The sequence below is a fragment of the Salvia splendens genome, chromosome 5, assembly GCF_004379255.2.
Source record: "Salvia splendens isolate huo1 chromosome 5, SspV2, whole genome shotgun sequence".
Classification (NCBI taxonomy): Eukaryota; Viridiplantae; Streptophyta; class Magnoliopsida; order Lamiales; family Lamiaceae; genus Salvia; species Salvia splendens.
In genome coordinates, this window is record NC_056036.1 from 17466897 (window position 1) to 17488240 (window position 21344).

General features: G+C 37.1%; 2 protein-coding genes and 1 long non-coding RNA gene across 3 annotated transcripts; 2 read left to right on the forward strand and 1 right to left on the reverse strand.

The window, feature by feature from the left end:
• Positions 1–3451: 3451 nt before the first annotated feature.
• On the forward strand, positions 3452–11300 carry LOC121803920 (protection of telomeres protein 1b-like). The gene is made up of 11 exons (XM_042203493.1): positions 3452–3476; positions 4554–4640; positions 4720–4853; positions 4934–5126; positions 8282–8346; positions 8460–8548; positions 9214–9495; positions 9681–9757; positions 9859–9917; positions 10563–10715; positions 10985–11300. Exons 1-11 carry the CDS (start codon positions 3452–3454, stop codon positions 11189–11191), a joined length of 1371 nt encoding a protein of 456 aa, XP_042059427.1. The 3' UTR covers positions 11192–11300.
• An 872-nt stretch (positions 11301–12172) lies between these two features.
• On the reverse strand, positions 12173–15386 carry LOC121805238 (galactose mutarotase-like). Its single transcript, XM_042205040.1, has 5 exons — positions 15143–15386; positions 15000–15049; positions 14408–14534; positions 13032–13136; positions 12173–12946 (listed from the first exon to the last, which is right to left on the reverse strand). The coding sequence occupies exons 1-5, from the start codon at positions 15243–15245 to the stop codon at positions 12324–12326; spliced, it is 1008 nt and encodes a 335-aa protein (XP_042060974.1). The 5' UTR covers positions 15246–15386; the 3' UTR covers positions 12173–12323.
• A 3127-nt stretch (positions 15387–18513) lies between these two features.
• Positions 18514–20790, forward strand: LOC121805713. The gene is made up of 2 exons (XR_006051522.1): positions 18514–18831; positions 18927–20790. It is a non-coding gene; the product is annotated as an uncharacterized LOC121805713 (long non-coding RNA).
• Positions 20791–21344: the final 554 nt, after the last annotated feature.

Genomic DNA, 21344 nt, shown 5'->3' on the forward strand with positions numbered 1-21344 from the left:
CGTCGATGAAAGTCATATAATATTCAGAGCCTCCTAGGGACTTCACAGGTGCTGGTCCCCATAGATTAGTGTGGACCATCTGCAACTTCTATGTCTTCAATTTTCTGCCTCCTCTTGAGAAACTCACCCTTTTTTGTTTCCCAAACACGCAATCCTCGCACAGGCCAACTTCAACAGTTTTCAAGCCAGGCAGTAAACCTCTTGAGCACATTATCTTCATCCCTTTCTCGCTCATGTGGCCAAGACGACAGTGCCACAAATCTGCATTATTTGCCTCACTTGCAATATCAATGCAATCTTTGGAGTTAGTTGTGGTATACAACGTACCCTCCTTCTTACCTCGAGCTACTATCATAGCTCCCTTGGTAATCTTCCAATTGTTGCAGCCAAACGTCACGGTGTACCCTTCTGCATCAAGCTGCCCAATCGAAATCAAACTTCTCTGCAATCCAGGAATGTGTCTGACTCCATTCAGTTTTATTACGGATCCATTGGACGTCACTACCTTCACGTTTCCCTTTCCCACGATATCTAAAGGCTCGTCATCAGCCAGATGTACCTTCCCAAAATCGCCAGAAACGTAGTCTTCCATTATCTCCACATTGCTGCAGGAGTGAAACGACGCCCCAGAATCCAATACCCACGATTCCATCGGACTACTGACGCTCAAGACCAACGCCTCGCCATCGTCATCAGACATGGTAGCGTTTGTTGTCTTCTTGTCCTTCTGATCCTTATTCTTATACTTCTTCGGTGCCTCACATTGATTTCTAAAATGCCCAAACTCATCACAATTCCAGCATTTAACTTTATCAAAATCCTTCTTGGATTGACTCCTTCCTCTGGAATTTGATCTTCCACGATTTTGCTTTCCCTTCGATCTGCCTCTCTGTTCTGTATTCAGTGCTGATCCCGAAGTAGAAGATCCTGATTCTCTCCGGCGAACTTCCTCACCAATCATCAGATCTCTTACTCTGTCAACTGTTAGTTTTGTCTCTGCAGCAGTAACTGCTGTCACTGTGCCAGCCCAACTCTCAGGCAGAGACGATAGCAAAATCAGGGCACGAATTTCATCATCGAATTTTATATTTACCGAGTTCAGTTGCGAAGTAATCATGTTGAACTCGTTGAGATGTTGTTGCACCAGCTTTCCCTCTTGCATTCTAAAATTAAACAATCGTCTAATCAGATGTACCTTGTTTGCCGTTGATGGTTTCTGATACATGTCCTCCAAGATATTTATCATCTCCTTTGTCGACTTTGCTGCAGTCGTATGATAAGCCACATCCTAGGACAACGATAGCCTAATCGCGCTCATCGCTTTTCTGTCCAGCAGCTCCCACTCCTCATGTTCCATCTTTTCGGGTTTGGTTTTTAAAGGCTTCCAGAGATCTTTACCGTACAGGTAATCCTCAATCTGCATCTTCCAAAATCCGAAATCAGATCCATCGAACTTCTCTACAGCAATTTTCTCGTCGATCCCCATCGTGATTTCTGCCTCTTAAACCCTAGGCTCTTGATACCAGTTGTTGGGAAATAAACACAGGCAATCACGAATATGAAAGAGAATGAACACAAGAAGTTGTTTACCCAGTTCGATACAATGTGTATCTACGTCCGGGGGCGATGCCAAGCCAGGGATTTCACTATATAATTTCAGGATGATTTAACAATGAGGGAGCACCTCTATTTATAAGTAACTAGAGAGCCCTAATTCTAGTCAAACTAGGAAACATATTTCATAAGGAAATATCTTTTAAGGAATAAATCTATCACAAGGAAATATACTTCAAGGAAACAATTGTCTGAACGATTCTCCATGAAAGATCTTGGAGAGGCCTTTTGGGAGTGACCCAAAAACAAATCCGTGCGGGCTTGACCCAAAGCGGACAATATCAAACTAATGTTGCAGTCGACGATCCTAACAAGTGGTATCAGAGCCCAGGTGGCTATGGGTTGTGCCTGGATGAGCCCCGGTTAGGGTCAGGCTCTGAAGGACTCGGGTTAGAGTCGGGCCCAGGATGACCCAGGGGCCAGGGCTGGAACAAGCCATGTTTGTGTCGACTGCGTTCCCGATGTGGTCTCGGTTTGAGGGGAGGTTTGTTGGGGTACAAACCCATCCCACATCGGATGAGTAGGGGAAGTTGGAAGGTGTATATAATTCCTGTCCAACCCCAATTAGTTTGAGGCCTTTTGGGAGTGACCCAAAAACAAATCCGTGCCGGCTTGACCCAAAACGGACAATATCAAACTAATGTTGCAGTCGACGATCCTAACAAGTGGTATCAGAGCCCAGGTGGCTATGGGTCGTGCCTGGATGAGCCCCGGTTAGGGTCGGGCCCTGAAGGACTCAAAGTTAGAGTCGGGCCCAGGATGACCCAGGGGCCAGGGCTGGAACGACCCATGTTCGTGTCGACTGCGTTCCCGATGTGGTCTCGGTTTGAGGGGAGGTTTGTTGGGGTACAAACCCATCCCACATCGGATGAGTAGGGGAAGTTGGAAGGTGTATATAATTCATGTCCAACCCCAATTAGTTTGAGGCCTTTTGGGAGTGACCCAAAAACAAATCCGTGCGGGCTTGACCCAAAGCGGACAATATCAAACTAATGTTGCAGTCGACGATCCTAACACAGATTCGAACAGTGATGTTGATGAAGTCACGACATTATCTTCATCGATTGCCTTGTACCACTCTGTAAAAATGACATTCATCTCTCTCACAAACAAAAGTACTAACTTTCTCCTTGTAGGTTTCTCAAAATTTGCGACACGGGGTGAAGCCACTTTATTATAATGACACTAGTTGTACCTAAATCGAAGGTCACGATCACCGGTGCTGGAGCCGCTACTGTATTTCAATTGCTCTATGTCTGGGATAACTAGGGGTTTTGTTGAGAGGAATTAGAGAGAAGTAGGGTTTTTGTGGAAAGAGAGAAAGATGAGAAAGAAATAAGCTTTGGATCCATTTTATTGGTTGAATAAATTAATTTCTGTGATGCTTTTTAATTTTTTTTTCAAAAAAGCTAAAATTAGTAGTACTATTATTCAAAATATATTAATAAATAAATACTAATACAATAAAGGATAACATATTGACAATATTGAAGAGTTAATAAAAAAATACTTTTACTTGAAAATGAGATTCACCTCTCAAATTATTATTCATAGGATTAGGCTTGCTTATTCGGCCGGTTGTGGTTCTGACCGGACCGGTTAACCGGTTTTAAATTTTCATACCTAGAACCGGAATCGATCGGTTATGATTTGGAACCGGTTGATTCCGGTTCCGAACCGGAACCAATGTGTAATTTTAATCCGAATTTATTTATAATTTTAAGTAGTTCAATACTAAAAAAATTATAATCCAACATCTAGAAATATAACAAATAATACCTAAAAAATCAAATAAATATACAAAAAATACAAACCAACAATATAATAATATTCATATATGGATAAGAGTGATGCCAAGTGTAGTAGGTCGAACTAGTTTATGTTAGCAATTTTTAATACAAAAATAGGAGTTCTAAACTTTAGCAATTTTTTTTAAAAATGAGTTTTAAAATTGAATTCCATTTTCCCTTTTTTGGCTAAACAAATATTCATTGGAATTTCCAATACTAATTGATCTTGTTGTGACTTTCTGGTTTATAACGGAACATTAATAAATTATTCACAAATAGGTTTAAATTGTATATTAAATGAATTGTTACATAAATTTGTTATAAAGTTAAATTTCTATCATATGAAATGATATTGTATTTGTATAAGTTATTTTGGAAATTAAAAACAAACTTATGATGTCCTACTCATTGTAGTTAGTTCATAAAAAATGGATTAGAGAAATAATTGTAGATTCAAAGTATCACGATTTAAACATTTTAAATACTTCAGAAAACATAGCTCGCAAATCTAACACTGTTTAAATCTAAAAACCACTCAATGTTTCAAATTATTTTACTTTAATTCAAAATTAATTCAATTAAATTAGATTTATTAGTATATTAAATTATAAAAAATAAAATTGAATTATAATCCGGTTCCGAACCGGAACCGATTTTATTTAAAACGTTGGAACTGGTACCGGAACTGGAACCAAAACCAGATTTTCCGGTTCCGGTTCTTCAATTAACCGGCCGATTCCGATTTTGATTCCGGTTAACTGAGAACCGGAGAACCATTTAAGCAACTTTACATAGGATACACTCATACACAATGTCATTTTTCCATCTAGTATATGTCACTGATTTTTTTTCGACCATATCACCCACGGAACACTCTGATAAAGTTCATAAATAGCAAAATTTATGATTTTAAAAACCAAATCCCAAATTAAAAACGTTTTAAACCCCACTTTTTTACAGATTAATTATGTTGTCATCTCTTGCTATAGTAACTCAACATGATTCATTTATATAAGAGAAAAATAGATAAAAGCGTATTGAAGATGAAGATGAAGATGGAGATGGAGATGAAGATGGAGATGGAGTAGAGAAATGGGCGGGAACTAATTTGCTCTTATAGTTATAACTGCCACTCACCACGCAATTGAGCTGACGCAGTATCTTGCATTAATCAGCGAGTCCATCTCATCGGTGTAGCAGTCGACACCACTCTTCCGAAATCTGCTATAGGAACTGGTAATTCCGAATTTTCCCACCTTTTTCACATTTCTCAGAAATCATGGGGCTCATGTGTCTTTTTTGGTCGCTTTTGAAGACTGTTTTTGCTCGGTAAGGATCATCGATGAGTCGCTGCCAAGTGGGATTCATATACATTTTTTCGCTCCAACTATGGAGGATCTCCCTGCAATTGAGAATGTTGGAGATATAGTTCTGCTTTATCATGTTGTGGTAAACAAATAACATCTTCTTCTGTCTCTCTCTTTTTCCCCCCTTTTATTTTAATGCTTTATAGCAGCTAATTTGTGCAGATATCAGCTAGGCCTGACGGTGTTTATGCTTTGTTCAACAAGAAATTTTCATCGTTTGCATTATTCGAAGGAAGAGGCTCTAGTATTAAGGAACTTGTGCCTTATCAGATTTCAGCAAGATATGAACCTAGAGAGAAGGATAAGAAGGTCATAGTAGGGTTAAGGAAATGTTCATTTGGTGAAAGAATTATTGGTATAAAGTGCCTGCCATTGCTTTACTTTAATCACTCAAAACATTTTTTTATGTTTGATAACTTTGTTATTATAGGAGGCTATTTGATACGAGAATATCTCTACGAATATCCACATATCTCTATTATTTCATATATTATTGATTTAACATATCTTTCCCATATTTTCACATATATCTCTTATGATCTTTATTTTCTTGCTCATTAAATTATGCTAGTCTTATAAATAGGAGTATTTGTATCCTTCTCAATCAATGAATGAAATACATAATTTCCTTTATTTACGTCTTCTTTGTTGTTCTTTATCGCTTTCTTTGCATAAACCCTAATTGGAGCAGATTTCGGGGAAACCTCGAGACGTCCATCGTTATTTCTCTCCGTCGATCTCTCGTCGACGTCGATATCTTGTTGAGGGAAAATTCCCTTAACAATTGGTGCTTTCATTGATGAACTCATGACAGCTTCTCAATCAATGATTGGCCGCACGAAACCCTTGGGCGCCATGTCCATGATCGAGGAATCAGGCCGTTCGCCGCAGGCGGAATCGTCTCCACTGGATCCTATCCGCACAATGCTCACGGACCCGATACTATCACCCACGGTCGGGTCGCCCTCCCTCGATCCGATTAAGGTTATGTTCGAGCATATGCTGGCGGGTATGGCGAGGCTGGAGACTCGCATGGATGAGTATGATCGTCGCCAATCCTCGCGCCACACGCTTCGGCCGGAGCCGCCGCACAGCCACGCGCAATCGCGACCGCTGGAGGTCCCCTTGCCGTTTACCCAGCCGTTTGCGGCAGTATCCGTCACTCCGCCGCCTCCGCCGGCGAGCGCAGCCTTTTCGGCCTGGCCCGAGGGGTTTCGCTCTAACCTTAGTTGCGCATCGGGCCCACTTCGGGCTGGTTTCGCACCGCATCAGTTGACGTGGGACATGCCGCCCACATCGCGAGAGAGGGGTTCAACATGGGACCTTCCGCCTACATCGCGAGAGAGAGGTTCAACATGGGATTTGCCGACTTCGACGCGGTCGCAACAGGCACAACCGTGGGGTCTTCCACCCTCGTCGCATAGTGCCGCTGCATGGGACCCGTGGGGTAACCGGTTCCCCGACCACCAGATGCACAACGGACACTCGTTGTGGGACCCAACCCTAGCCTATGGGGCGCCGAGTTACGGACTCTCTACTTGGGACCATCGCGTGCGGCAAGAATACCAAGGCTGTGATCAGCAACGAATGAGGGAGCAAGAGGGTGCAATGTCAGATTCTTTGATTTTAGATGCTCAGGTTGAATATTCATGTGATGATCCTAAAGATTTCGACTGCGTTTCTAATCGTGGTATGGTGGAAGGGGAGCATTGTGATATTCAAGAGAGGGGGTTGGTGTCCTCGGATTCTATATTAGCAACGGAAGCGACTAAATTCATAGATCGTGAGGCTGCTTATTCTCATACAGGAAACGTGTCGAACCAAGCCATTGTCGGGGAGGGGAAATTGTTCGACGACGAACCGCCCCAACCGTCCCCAATTTTGCAGTTGTACATCCTCGATGTTAGTGAGGAAGAAGAGGCGTTGGAGGAGGATTCTACTGGTGAAGTGAAGGAGATCATCGCATCAATTCATGTTGCTCGTGTGTCATCTTAAGATGTTGAGATTTGTTGGAACAAGAGAGGAGGTGCTTATACCGGTTTGAAGATAATTATCTATGGGGAGTATATACAATCAAGCGGCCAAACTGGTCGCCGAGGAATTGGTGAGTGCAGACGCTTAACCATTCAGTGTGCGTTTGATCCAGGAGGGGAGAGCTCGCCAAAACTTCTGTTCGCGTCTCTCTTCGTTGTGTCGTGGTTCCCACCTTGAGGACAAGGTGGATTTTAACCGCGGGGGAGTTAATTGTTAAGGGAATTTTCCCTCAACAAGATATCAACGTCAACGAGAGATCGACGGAGAGAAATAACGATGGACGTCTCGAGCTTTCCTCGAGATCTACTCCAATTAGGGTTTATGCAAAGAAAGCGATAAAGAACAATAAAGAAGACGTAAATAAAGGAAATTATGTATTTCATTCATTGATTGAGAAGGATACAAATACTCCTATTTATAAGACTAGCGCAACTTAATGAGCAAGAAAATAAAGATCCTAAGAGATATATGGGAAAATATGGGAAAGATATGCTAAATCAATAATATATGAAATAATAGAGATATGTGGATATTCGTAGAGATATTCTCGTATCAACTCCCCCACGGTTAAAATCCACATTATCCTCAAGGTGGGAACCACGAAACAATGAAGAGAGTCGCTAATAACATAAGCTAGATGAGATATATCTCCTCCGGGATCAAATGGGCAGGAGTGTCGTCTTGGAAATAATGCAGCACCATTGGTGACCATTACCATTCTCTCACCTATTGGAGATGAATGATTAACCAATTCTTCCAATATCCCAAATGTGAAACAATGAGCTCTCAACAACTCATTCCGCTCAACTTTGTCACGACTACTGCACTTCTCTCCTCTCACTCGAGCAAACCTCAAAATAGCAAAAGATCCAACCTTCTCTTCATCGTCTAACAAAGCCTCTTCAACTCCAAAGATATCGGGGCTGCACGGAGGAGCTGGCGGGGGCAGAGTCAAGGATGGAGCAGCGGCTGCAGCTGGCAGTGGTGCGGCTGAGCAGCAAAAGCACCAATTGTTAAGGGAATTCTCCCCTAACACGATATCGACGTCGTCGGGTGATCGACGGCGAGAAAATAACGATGGACGTCTCGAGCTTTCCCCGAGATCAGCCCCAATTAGGGTTTATGCGAAAAAAGACAATAAAGAAGACGTAGTAAATAATCATAAGCATATATGGAAAGAAGATGTAGTAAATATGATTTTTCATTGATTGCATAAAAAGAGAACAAATAGTCCTATTTACTAATTCTCTAATACCCTAACATAGTGATCAAGAAAATAATCATAAGCATATATGGAAAGATATGGAAAATAATTGATAGACAAATTAATAGAGATATGGAGATATCTCGTATCACTATTATGTTTTTGTCACAAGCTTGTTGTATTTTATGCAACGATTTTCTTCCAAGTTTCGTGAACTTGGAGACATATATGCTGCTTTATGTTGTTTTTATACATGTATGCTTGCTAGACAGGCTTGTATAAGACATTTTTCCTGAGAGAGATCAAAGAAGGTGAACACTTCAACGTGGTATGCAAGGTAGTTTGAAATGCTGTAGGACTTACATCCCCTGGTTTCAGAGAGTTGGAGTTCATCTTTGGGATTGAAACATGTGCTAATATTTATCTTTTGCTCTTTGACCACCATGTTAGATTTTGCATATTGCTCAAGTGAAGGAGGATGAGTGGATGCTCTTTATTTGGGATGGAAGTGACACACATCCTGTTTCTGTTGAAGCTAAGTCAGTAGTATTTATCTTCTCTTGTCTGTAGTTAGGAACTGATTTTTTTCCGCTCTATCTTGTTCAGTTGACGCAGAAACTATATATATTAGCATAATTTTAACTCTGAATCAAATGAGTACAAAAGGTATCCCCCTTGTGCATGTGAATTGGATATGTGGCACTTGTAATTGTATCCCTCTTTTGTATCAGTAGACCAAGGAGCTGTATATATTGGATTATGTCATTTAACTGCGTACTATTTGATTATAATGCGTATCCCTTCTAATGTATGTGACACCTGAGGATTAGCTATAGTGCTGTTAAGTCATTGTTGATAGTTGATTTGTGGTTTGGGAATTAAATTTGATTTGAGTATAGTTAGTTACTTAATCTATGGAACTTGTGCTGAGGAGGAGCCCTGCCCAGTTTATCATCTTTCCTATCCATGCACTACGCATTTAGAAAAAATAAACCTATGAAATGCATGCAGATATTAAGAAGGAATAGATATTTACTCTTGATTATGCTGTCTGAAAAACTTCTGAGAGGCATAATGCATAATCAAGATTGAGCAAAATGCATTTTATGTCATATTATGATTATAATGAGAATCCCTATTAACTTAAGGAACCAAACCATAACCATGGACTGAAATCCTTTGCTCTTGTGGTCTGCTATTTCAGATATGAAGACGAGATGCAAAATCCACTACCTTTAATGTTGGAACCTGCTCCATTATCAAGAGACATTCTATGCACCTTTCCAGTTGTTGGAACAGTCTTGAGGATGGTTATTGATCAAGGCCAGGAGAAGCTTGGCATTAAGTTTATTAAATGTAACAGATGGATGAAGTTTATCAACATAAGATTTGAAGTTCATGCTGCTTTGTGGCGTGCAGTGTTGACACCCACCTCTAAGCTCTGCTACTTGCCCGATGATGACTACAGTGTTATGAATCGTCAAAGGTCATAAACTTAATATAATAGCTGTGTTTGGTTGATTATCTTTCCAAATATAGTAATAGCAAACTAATCGTCTCATATTTTCTTTTGTTTGATATTTCTGAGTCACCCTTAACCAATATCCCATGTCTACTCATAAGGTTATATCTTTGTTTTTCGAGTAATAACTAAAGGCATGTGTAAATCAGGATTTACAAGGAGCGTGTCTCTACCCGATATGGAAGGATTCCCTTCACATGTTTTTATTGGCCCTCTTCCATAACAGGTCTTGTTGCTTTGAGTGTATGATGACTTTGTACTTTCTGTTGTCAATAATGATGATGCCTAATGGATTGCATGCTTACTGCTTAAATTTTTTGAAATTAGAGACCAGCCATCCTGATGCGAACTTGGTAACGCTGATGGATGTCCTAACTTATCCTGAGGTACCCTTTCTTATGTGATTTCTCAACCTACCTATCTGCTGCTACTCAACATATCTCTGTCATTACATATGTGTGGATACTGGATAAACACCCATACAAGAAGATTTCCTTCGTGTCAATTTGAATTGGTTAGTGCAGTTCCTTATTGAAAAAAAACATGCTCTTCCTCCCAAGTCGTTTGTCATTTGATGATTACTTGCTGGTCATGCATCTTTGTTATTATTTCATCCACTTCCCTTTGACACCTCACCTTCTCTGTTAGAAGTTTTATTACATTTATTGTTTGGTCATATTTAATGTTTAATTGGTTTTTACTTATATTTTTGTGCGGCTTTATATTATTATTCTATTTTATATAAAATGTTTTAATGCCTATATCTATGCTGCTATTATCTGGTGTCAAGGTTGAACTATGTTAAAACTGGATATGTGATATTCAGCTGAGCTGACTGCATTATCATTTCTTTTTAATTGGTCTGAATGCAACATTTTGTACACAATATAAATGATATGAGGGAATTCCTATCATTAATACATTACTAGTGACTTACAACTGGATATGCCTTTATGTATCACTTAACAACTTGAATCACGAAGGTCACAGGGCTTGCTGCCGCTTTCAACTATTGATTTTGTGCATTGCAGGTTACACATAAATTTAAGTGTTTGGTCAGGGTTGTTGCATTAGCCCCATGGAGGCCAGAGGATTTCCGCTCGCCTAGTGGAGTTTACAGAATGCAGCTGACTCTGGAGGATCCGACTGCAAGAATCCATGCTTTTCTTTTTGACAAGGATGGGGTAAAATGATCTACCATTGAAATATCTATTTTAGTTGTATCCTTCTCACTCGATTTCCAACGTGTAAATATTGTCACAAAAATGTCATGGAACACATTTTCCAGTATTGAAAATGATGTGTCCACTCTTGAGACGTGGTCCACCTCGAGTACAGAAAATGTGTTTGAGAACATTTTAAGCATGGCGTGAGTAATATTATGAACATAACTACTCTTCATTTGTGTTCCTTTAGAAAAAAACTGAGTCATTTGTGTTATTTTGGTATGCAGGACAAGTTTTTTGAGAATTGCGAGTCTGTTGATGCGCTAACAAAGATGCTGGACGTGTTGCTTGGAGTAAATAGAGATCCGATGGGTGAGTATGTTACCAGAGATCCACCATGGATACAGTGTTGCCTCAAGTCTTATTATATCGATAGTAATGATGTTTGGGGCAGTAGAACTGTTGGGATCTTTGACACTACTTGTATTTGCTGATCATGGCTGTATAGAAGGTGTCTAAGCTATTGGGTTCATACATTCGCTTTCCCTAGAAAAGAAAATGACATTTGAGGTCCTTGCTTCATGGCCTTAGTTCGTCCTTTCACATTGTATTAGCCAATTACTTAGTCATATAGTATAAACTTTCAAGGTTGAACCATACCACAGCGGTTGTGCTCCTTTCGACATTTCCTGCAAGACTTTATTGGCGAGAGACAAAATAGTAGCGTTGTCACCTTGTGTGCCTTCTCCATGATCTCAACCCTCTTGATGGCGGTCTTATCATTGCCTTCTACCGCAGTCTACTCCCTAGGATCGGTCTTTAGAGCATCCACAAGCCATTGATGCACCAAAGGCCGAAGTCGTTTTTGCCTTTGAACTAACCTTGCCGTCGCCATTGATTTGTTTCCCCTATTCCCACAAACGGCACCAAATAGTAAAGATTATCGAGCTTGATCTATTGTAAAAAGAAATGCAACAAGAATTTTACGTGATTCGATCTTAAATGATCTACATCAATGAACAAGAGATATCACACACTTTTATCTATAAATATTGTTCCTCGCAGAAGATACAATGCAGTAAAATCGATTCAAGAATTCATTCTACAAGAACTGCAAGCTTGTAGCTTCTTGATCACTAATGGTTTAACTAATCACTCGTGTTAACCAATCCCAGCTATAATTCAACTGATTTTATAGCTATTCAAACTCAGCATATTTTTCCAAGCAGCTCCTACTTCAAATTAAATTTCTACTAGTCTCAAGACTCCCAAACAATGTCTATTTTGTCTCTTTTAAATTAGCTAAACTTAATTTACCTATATTGAATTTATGTACTATATTTATTATACTTAATGCACACATAGTGAAACGTAATAATGATATATTTACTTAAATATCTATCAAGTGTTGCAAGATATATAATATTTGAACTGCATGTACAAAATGAAGCAGAATAAAAAGGCTATGCAAAATCTGCAGTTGAAATTGTTAAACTTGATCACTCAAAATCCCAGATAAAAAATAGAGGCCATATGCACTGATGTAGTACTACTTATTTTAGTACTCTTAGCATAACTCTGATACTAATAAGAATTCAAACTTACATTGACACACTTGAACATACCCTACTCGGTTGAGAATTCAAACACCATACTATGACTGTACTTCTCTCCCGGTTGGACGACAATGGTAGGGAAGTTTGGCTGGTTGATGGCGTTTGGAAATCCCTGGGTCTCCAGACAAGCGGCCGAATGCTTTCCATACACAGCACCACCTTTACCAACAATGCCGCTCACGTAATTTGCAGTGTAAAACTGCATACCAGGAGCATTGGTCCACAGATCAAGAGTCCTCGAGCTAGCAGGATCCTTCAATTTTGCAGCGTGCTTCAAGCCTGCTTTTTCCTCCCCGCAGTCGAGAACATAGTTGTGGTCGTAGCCTATACCAACCTCGTTGATACGGCTGCCAATCTTGTTTGCAGTAGTGAAGTCGAATGGCGTGCCTTTGACAGGCATGATCTCACCGGTTGGAACAGTGTTCTGATCTACGGGGGTGATGTGATCCGCCCATATCTGAATAGTGTGATCTAGAAATGTTCCAGATTCATGACCGGCTAGATTCCAATAGGTGTGTTGTGCAAGGTTGATTGGCGTTGCCTTATTCTTCGGCACACCTTCCATGTCGAGCCTCATTGTAGTCTTGGATGTGAGCGTGTACGTCGCGCTGAAAGAAACATCACCTGGATAACCTGCATTGCAAATGACAAAATAAGTGAATGTATGTGTGTGTATCGCGGTAAGGAGTTTAATGCAGTTGACTAATGCGTTTGTTACCTTCTTCCCCATCGAGACTCTCATACTTAAAGGTGATTGATGGTGTATCACCCTGCTTATATTCAGCCACTTCCCAGATGACCTTATCATATCCCTTGTTCCCACCTTCATGAAAAAATGCAGTGTCGCGAAAAAGATTACAATTAAATCAAAACTTGAAATTTCTAGTTGGATCAAAGAAGTCCCCAGTTCCACGTTATTTTATAAAATTCCGTTCAACCAGTTAAGTTACAGATGGGGAAATGTCCTCCCGTTATAAAGTTAATGTGCCTAAATAGTAGAAATAAAAAATTCAGTGGTACGGACATATTGCCACATGGTATGTCCAACCAATCACAATTGCATAAACCAGTTCTCTCCTTTTTTTGAATCTTTTTCTGCAATTATGATGGTTAGACACACCATGAGGCAATATGTCCGGACCCTAAATTTTTACTATACGGGAAGGGATGTGGTTTCAAGTTTTGATTTTGCTTCTATAAATATCTTAAAGATTTTGAAATCCTTATTTACAACTACATTCACGATATATCTTCTTGGAGATGGTGGTGTTCTTGTAATCCATATAATTTGGAGGCATTTAAATCATTTTTCATAAAATATCTCCTCCACCCCAAATCTTTTTGTCCAAGAACACCCTCAGAAAAGACCAACACTGATATCCTTTTAGCAAACTTTTCTTACAATCATGAAATATTACAAAGGAGCACCGTAAAGGTATGGAAAATGTTACTACTATTTATTCATTGTAGAAATGGCAACATGCAGAACATGGGAAGAAGCAATTTGTGCAGTTTTGTTGATAGTTGTCGAACAGAGAAGCGTAATTAATAGGGAAGAATGACTTTAGCAAATAACAGGGCCATGGCAGCACAAAAATGATAGGTAACAAAATGATTTTGGGAAATACAAGAATTTGCAGGCTACGGACTACATCAACAGAGTTACAGAGTAGTCCAAGAGAAGTGAACAATAGACTACTAAACTCTGTCATTTAGTCCTTATTTCTCAACTCTTCTTACCCTTAGTTCTTAATCACAAGCAACATTAGGTTTAGTGTGGTTTCGATAATTATTCCCACAAAACAAACTTCACCGACCAAGAGATGCACACAAAAGTCCATGCAAATTGTGTTCCATTTTTTAAAGTGATCAACCAAGTAACCATAATATTCTCAGTACAACTTTGAGCACCTAATGGACCAAACATAACCTTGTTCATCCTTTAACACTCAAACTCTTCTCAGTTTTAAAACTGAATGTAGAAGCAAAATGATATAGAATCAAATTTCACATTATTTTGCATAGAAGCACGCTATGGCACTAGGAGGACATCTATATGTGATAAAGTAAAAAATAGATGGTGAGGATGCATACCATGGAGACTGTTGGGTCCATTGTTAATAGGCAATGAATACTCGACTCCATTGAGTGTAAACTTCCCATCTCTGATCCTATTTGCCACCCGACCCACAATACACCCAAAGTAAGGAGAATCTCCTTTCTGCACATAGCCAAATAATAAGAAGAGGCACACAACATATCCTAATTGGGACTAATAAAGTATAACTAGAAACCCTAAGGCTATTTTTGGTATGATGGAATGGAATGAAGATTGGAATGAAATGACAATTTCTTTGCATTGTCGTTCTACTTTCTACTTCATTCCATCGTACCAAGCAAATGAATAGAATGGAAGTAGGAATCACATTTCATTTCATCATACAAAGAAGGGCCTACTATAGTTAAATTAGGGCGAATGCACTAGTAATAAAAATCATAGTAGTAATAAATAAAAGAAGCATAACAAAAGCAATTCAAAGTCAATCACAAAACTTTCACACACAGAACAATAATAGGTATCTTCAAATCATGATGCAAGCATTCAAAAACACACATATAGAGGCAGAATCTTGACATCAGTTAAAATTGAATTTGAATAGTATGATTTGTATATAAAATCAGTGACCTGATATGGCTCAATTGTGTCAAATCCAAGAACTACATCGGCCAATTTTCCTGCAGCAATTCAAAACCAAAACCATCAATACACAATCGCTTGAAAAGAAGGAAAAGATTAGATTTTTATTCCAAGTGAATGCAGAAGATTACCATGTTTGTCTGGTACAAAGACAGAGGTGATGGTGCATCCATAATTGGAGACGATTACACGCATAGTGCCATTGTTAAGTTCAAAAAGCTTGGCCTCCGCCATTAGAATGCCGAAAACTGATTCTTTTTCGGTTGAGTTGATTTGGCTACAGAAAATAATAGGAATTTGAGAAGTGAGGGGCGGACATTTCGGCAGTGAAGTGGACGGTTGGTTGACCTGACCAATATAATGATATAGAATGATTTCGACTTTTGGTAAATCCACAGCACTAATATATTTTCCTAATACTATGTTGTATGGATAAGTGCATCTATTACTATTTTATCTGGTGATAGATATTTTATTCCTCCAATCTATCCATATCGTTTTGATTTTATTAATTGTAGTTTTTAAATTTAATACTCCCTCCGTCCCGGACTACTTGCACTTATTTCCTTTCTGGGCTACCCAAGTTATTTCCACTCTTACCATTTTTAGTAAAAATTATCACCTACAGCCGCAATTGTTGACTTTGTTGTACACTCATTCCTTAATCTCCATGCCGAAAAGGAAATGTGCGAGTAGTCCAGGACGGAGGGAGTAATATGTTGCATAAAATAAAATATACGAGTTTTTTTTTTAAAATTTACTAATATTGGGATGTGATGAATTGATAACTACTAGTATTAACACCCGTGCTATGCACGGAACATAAAAGTTTCAAATTATAAATACAAAATAAATGAATATCAAAAACCATAAACCATGTTTGGCTATATCTTACACCCAACTCTTACATTAGTACGCACGAAAATAAAGTGCATATACAAAATGCACATATACACACAAAGTGACAAATGACAAAAAACACTACACAAACATCTAAATTTAATAGACGTTTTATGAGAGATAGATAACAAAGACACATTCAATAAAAACACACGTGTAAGATGGGGAGGATCATCTGTTGTGTTATACTATAGAGTAAAGGCCAAAATTGGTCCTGAACATATAGCTATTTTACGATTTTGGTCCTAAACATTATCTTTTGGATTTTTTGGTCCTGCACATATGGACATTTGATCATTTTGGTCCTCCGTCAATATTTCCGTTAAAAACTAACGGTCAACATTATCTTTTGGATTTTTTGGTCCTACACATATGGACATTTGATCATTTTGGTCCTGCACATATGGAATTTTGATCATTTTAGTCCTCCGTCAATATTTTCGTTAAAAACTAACGGTCAACGGCCGATTTTTGACTAAAACAATGGGTTGGGTCGGGTCGTGTTTGGGTCGGGTTTGGGTTACACGTTAAGAAAAAAATAATATTTTCTTAAAATCTAAGCATAATATTTTCGTTAAAATCTAAGCATAATATTCTTAAAAAATTAATTAATATTTTTTAATTAATAAAATTAAAGTATAGTATTTTTTAATTGATTTTTTCATGAATTTAAAGAAAATATTATGCTTAGATTTTATTAAAAATAATTTTTTAATTATTTAATTTTATTATATAGATTTAATATTAGTATACTTTAATTTTATTGTTTTGATTAAAAATGATTATTTTAATTTGGTAATTTTTTATTTTATCGTGTAATATCATGTTTAAATCGTATAATAACATCATGTTTTAGTCGTTATAATATTTTTAATCAACAAAAATAACTAAAATTAAAGTTTTATAATTTTTTAATTAATAAAAAATAATTAATTTTTTTCTTAACATGTAACCCTAACCCGACCCAAACACGACCCGACCCAACCCATTGTTTTAGTCAAAAATCGGCCGTTGACCGTTAGTTTTTAACGAAAATGTTGACGGAGGACCAAAATGATCAAAATTCCATATGTGCAGGACCAAAATGATCAAATATCCATATGCGCAGGACCAAAAAATCCAAAAGATAATGTTGACCGTTATTTTTTAACGAAAATGTTGACGGAGGACCAAAATGATCAAATTTCCATATGTGCAGGACCAAAATGATCAAATGTCCGTATGTGCAGGACCAAAAAATCCAAAAGATAATGTTTAAGACCAAAATCGTAAAATGGCTATATGTTCAGGACCAATTTTGGCCTTTACTTTATACTATAACATATCGGACTATAACATAGCAGGGGTTGCTATGGTTAAACGTAACCACTATCATATGAAAAGCAGTAGGATGGTAGAATTTTAAACACGTAGTACTCTAATTCTATTTATCTCATTGTTTTTTCCCTATTTCTTTCTTTAATTAAATATTCGGTGGGCCAATGCAACTTTTTAAATGGAATAGCCTTACTACCAATAAACTTGTAGAGCTAATTAGGAATAAAAAAATGAAAACAAATTGGAGAAGGTATTGCTTCTTATTGAATGGTTGTAGAGTTTGATCTTTAAAAGAATTTAGAATCATAGTATAAAGTATCTAAATTGACCAAATGCACATCGTAATAGTTTTTTTTATTTAAACTGAAAATATTGAATGTCTTGGTTGATAGTATGAGATAGTAGTAGTTTTTTTCAAACTTTTTGAAAAAAGTTTTCAATATTGCAACGATGAGAATCGTGAGCAACATTGATAAGTTTAAGATTTTTTTTTATTAAACTTAATACTCCATCCGTCCCATAAAAATATATTTACTTTCCATTTTCGTTCGTCGCATAAAAATATTGTCATTTTCATTTATAGAAACTTATCCCAATTTATTACCCACATACACCAAGTTATTTATAACTTATACCACTATTAAAACATTACTTCAACTACCCTTCCCCTCCTCTCATACTTTACAAATTTTATCTTAATTTCCATAGCATATTATATGCCTATATTTTTATTGAACGAAGAGAGTAATGTACATAAATATAATATTTTAAGAAGCATAAAAGAGAAATAGGAATCAAAGTTATAAAGAACAAAATCTTATCTCATAGAAGAAATCAAAATCAAATAAATTGTAGCTTTTCATACTACCTTTAGTGTCCACAATCTTATCTCGTGACGCAAATTATTTTGTCACAATCTCATCCTATGAATATCATCACCCAAACACTATCATTTTACTTAATTAAAATTTTAACATTTCTTGAATATATGTACAATGCAAGTTTAGAGAATTTGTTTTTCTTTCATCCAAAATAAAATTATAATAAAATGTTATATAGTTATACTATCTTAATAATAATTTATAAAAAAACTAAATGTCTCAATAAAAAAAATATTTAAATTGCAACAAATATTATAATAGTAAGTACCAAAAGGATCGTTAACACTATAGGTTTTAATGACTTAGCATAACTTATAATATATGGCCAAAGACTAAATACATAGTAATTATTTATAATATATAAAATAAAATCAACTCAATTAGAAAAATTATAAGACCATACATACTATACTAAATTATTTGGCCCAAAGAGAAGGCCTAATACCTAATTAATTAGTAAACCCTATCCACTCCACCAAATTCAAAAAGAAATAGAAAGGAAGGGGGCGGCTACTTCCCCCCTCAACCTCTCTCTCTCCTGCCGCGCCGGTGAGGACGCCGGCCGCCGGCGCGTCTTCCTCCCTCCTCTCTCTCTCTCCCTCGGTCTCTCTCTTTCTCCCTCAGTCTCTCTCTTTCTCTCTCGGTCTCTCTACCGCCGGGGACGACCACCTCCGCCGTCGCCTCTGTATACATGGCGGTCTCACCGCCGTCAACCGAGAGAGGTAGGGTTTCCTCCCTTTCTTCTTCCTCTTCCCCTTTCTCTTTATTTTCTTACTTTGAAAGCTTAAAACTAACAATCAAGTCTTGAAAAGTGTAGATTTGGATAGATCGTGAAAACGTGGTCGAAGGAGGTTAGTTTCGCTGTGATCGCCGGACTGCCGCCGGAGCGCTGCCGGAAAGTCGCCAGACTGCCGTCGCTGGGCAGAATTTCCGAAAATCCGGCAGCTTCTTTACTCACGAGATAAGCTTCACTGTTCAGTTAATGGTGTTTTTATATAAGTCTTAAATCTTAAGTTTGCATTTTGTTGGATTATTTGAGAAGCCACTATTGCTCTATAGGAGTTCCCTTTTTTTTCTATCCAATGATTGACATTTCTCAAAATGACAAAAGGGTAAATAAAATAGCTTTGCATTTTTCCGCAAAAAAGGGCAAATAGGTCTTTTCTATTTATATAAGGCTAATTAATAACTACTGTCAATTCTACGCCACTCGATTCTAGGATCTAATGGTCTTGCCATGTTAAATTTTAAAATTTTAATACTCCACCTTTGCTTCTAACTTGGAAAAGACTTCAACAACGAAATTCAATTCCTATTTTAAATAATAAGCTACGTTAAATGAAGCAATAATCATGAATCAATAGTCATACAATCTTTTTACACTTTACGCCGTAGTTAGCACAATTAAACGTGACACACTGAAATGTGACACCTCATGTAGGTATTCGATAACGTAATTTTGCAATAACATATTATTAATCAAGCACTATTTTATGGTTTAAGATCGGTTTTGGAGACTAGCACCATTATCATTAACATGCTTTTATTGGGATTAGTTGCCTCTTATGAATCAGGTTTATATTTACTCAATTTCGTCCCCTATTTTGACATGTTCGTGTAGTATTAATTGTATCTGAATTTTCGGTTGCAGATTTAATATTGTACGTCTGTTGATATTATTATCCAAGAAGTTGACATTTATATAACAAAGTTAACATTGTACTTATTTATTAGTGCAAAGTATACATTTTTATAGGTACAAGCTTTTTTTTTGTTGCTAGTGTCTGTTGACATTATTATTGAAAAAGTTGACATTTATATATGGCGGAGTTGATATCATATTTGTTAGTGTATTGTTTATATTTTATAGATACAAATTGACATTGTTGCTAGTGTTTGTTGGCATTTTACTAAAAATGTTGATATTTATATATAGCTTAGTTGACATTATATTTGTTAGTGAGTAGTTGATATTTTAATAGATATAAGTTGACATTGTTACTAGTGTCTATTGACATTTATATACAACGTAGTTGACATTGTAGTGCATAGTTGATTTTTTTATTGATACTAGTTGACATTGTTGCTGGTGTCTGTTGATATTGTTGCTAGTAACTGTTGACATTTTTACTGAAGAAGTTGACATCTATATATAGCGTAGTTGATATTGTATTTGTTAGTGCATAGTTGATATTTACAAGTTGACATTGTTGCTAGTGTCTGTTGACATTATAACTGAAGAAGTTGACATTTATATATATATCGAAGCTGACATTGTATATGTTAGTGCATAGTTGATATTTTTATAGATACAAGTTGACATCGTTGCTGGTATTTGTTAACATTATGCCTTTTGTCGTACCCAATTTGATATTAATTTCAATCTACAAGTTGACTACGTCGATATGCCTCGTTGAAGTGACTCCATTGTGCAATGATGAGTACTATTATTGTTAGTGAATAATTCAGTTGATAAGCTTGTGAAGAAGCTGATGGCGAGCTTTCACGCGACAGAAAAGGTGTTGGAGGAGATGTTGATGCGCATGGTGTTGAAAAAGCTGGTGTCTGTTGACATTGTTTCTAGTGTCTGTTGGCATTATTATTATTAAATAAGTCGACATTTATATACGGTGGAGTTGACATTGTGTTTGTTAGTTTATGTTTGTTAGTTTATAGTGATATTTTTATAGGTACAAGTATACATGGTTGCTAATATCTCTTGACCAAAGATTATCATATCTATCAATACCATCAAGACCAATAAAAATGCAAATCCTCCAGCATAATGAGAAGATATATGTTTCTACATTGAAAGTAAAAATCTGCCCCATGTTCAACACTAGAAAATTCCTTCACCAACTCACCTTTCTCCCGTACATTGTTCCTTAAATTTCGAAAGTATTCAACTTTTTACAGCCTAATGACATCACAAGATTTCATCAAACATGATAGGTACAATAATGTCTCAATAAAGAACTCCTTTGATCAAATAGAATAACACATAATGGTATTGATACAATAAATAAGGACAATAAGTCAAATAGGCTTCTTGACTTCGTTGCTAGTATCAATTGACATATATGATGTATCAGTTGACATTATCAAAATATTCAAAATTCTAATTAATATTAGTATTAAATTTTATCATCGAAACATATGCAATTGAGATCTGGTTAGAATCCTTATAAAATTACCTTTAATTTTATATATGTTTTGTGAAAAAATAATTCCAAGT

Coding starts and splice junctions, on each gene's coding strand:
- LOC121803920 (XM_042203493.1), top strand. CDS start 3,452: ATGGATAAGAGTGATGCCAAGTGTA. Junction 4,854..4,933: donor TTCTGCTTTATCATGTTGTG/GTAAACAAATAA, acceptor TAATTTGTGCAG/ATATCAGCTAGGCCTGACGG. Junction 10,716..10,984: donor TTCTTTTTGACAAGGATGGG/GTAAAATGATCT, acceptor TTTGGTATGCAG/GACAAGTTTTTTGAGAATTG.
- LOC121805238 (XM_042205040.1), bottom strand. CDS start 15,245: ATGGCGGAGGCCAAGCTTTTTGAACTTAACAATGGCACTATGCGTGTA. Junction 14,535..14,999: donor ACACAATTGAGCCATATCAG/GTCACTGATTTT, acceptor GGCTATGTGCAG/AAAGGAGATTCTCCTTACTT. Junction 13,137..14,407: donor TGGACCCAACAGTCTCCATG/GTATGCATCCTC, acceptor TTTTTCATGAAG/GTGGGAACAAGGGATATGAT.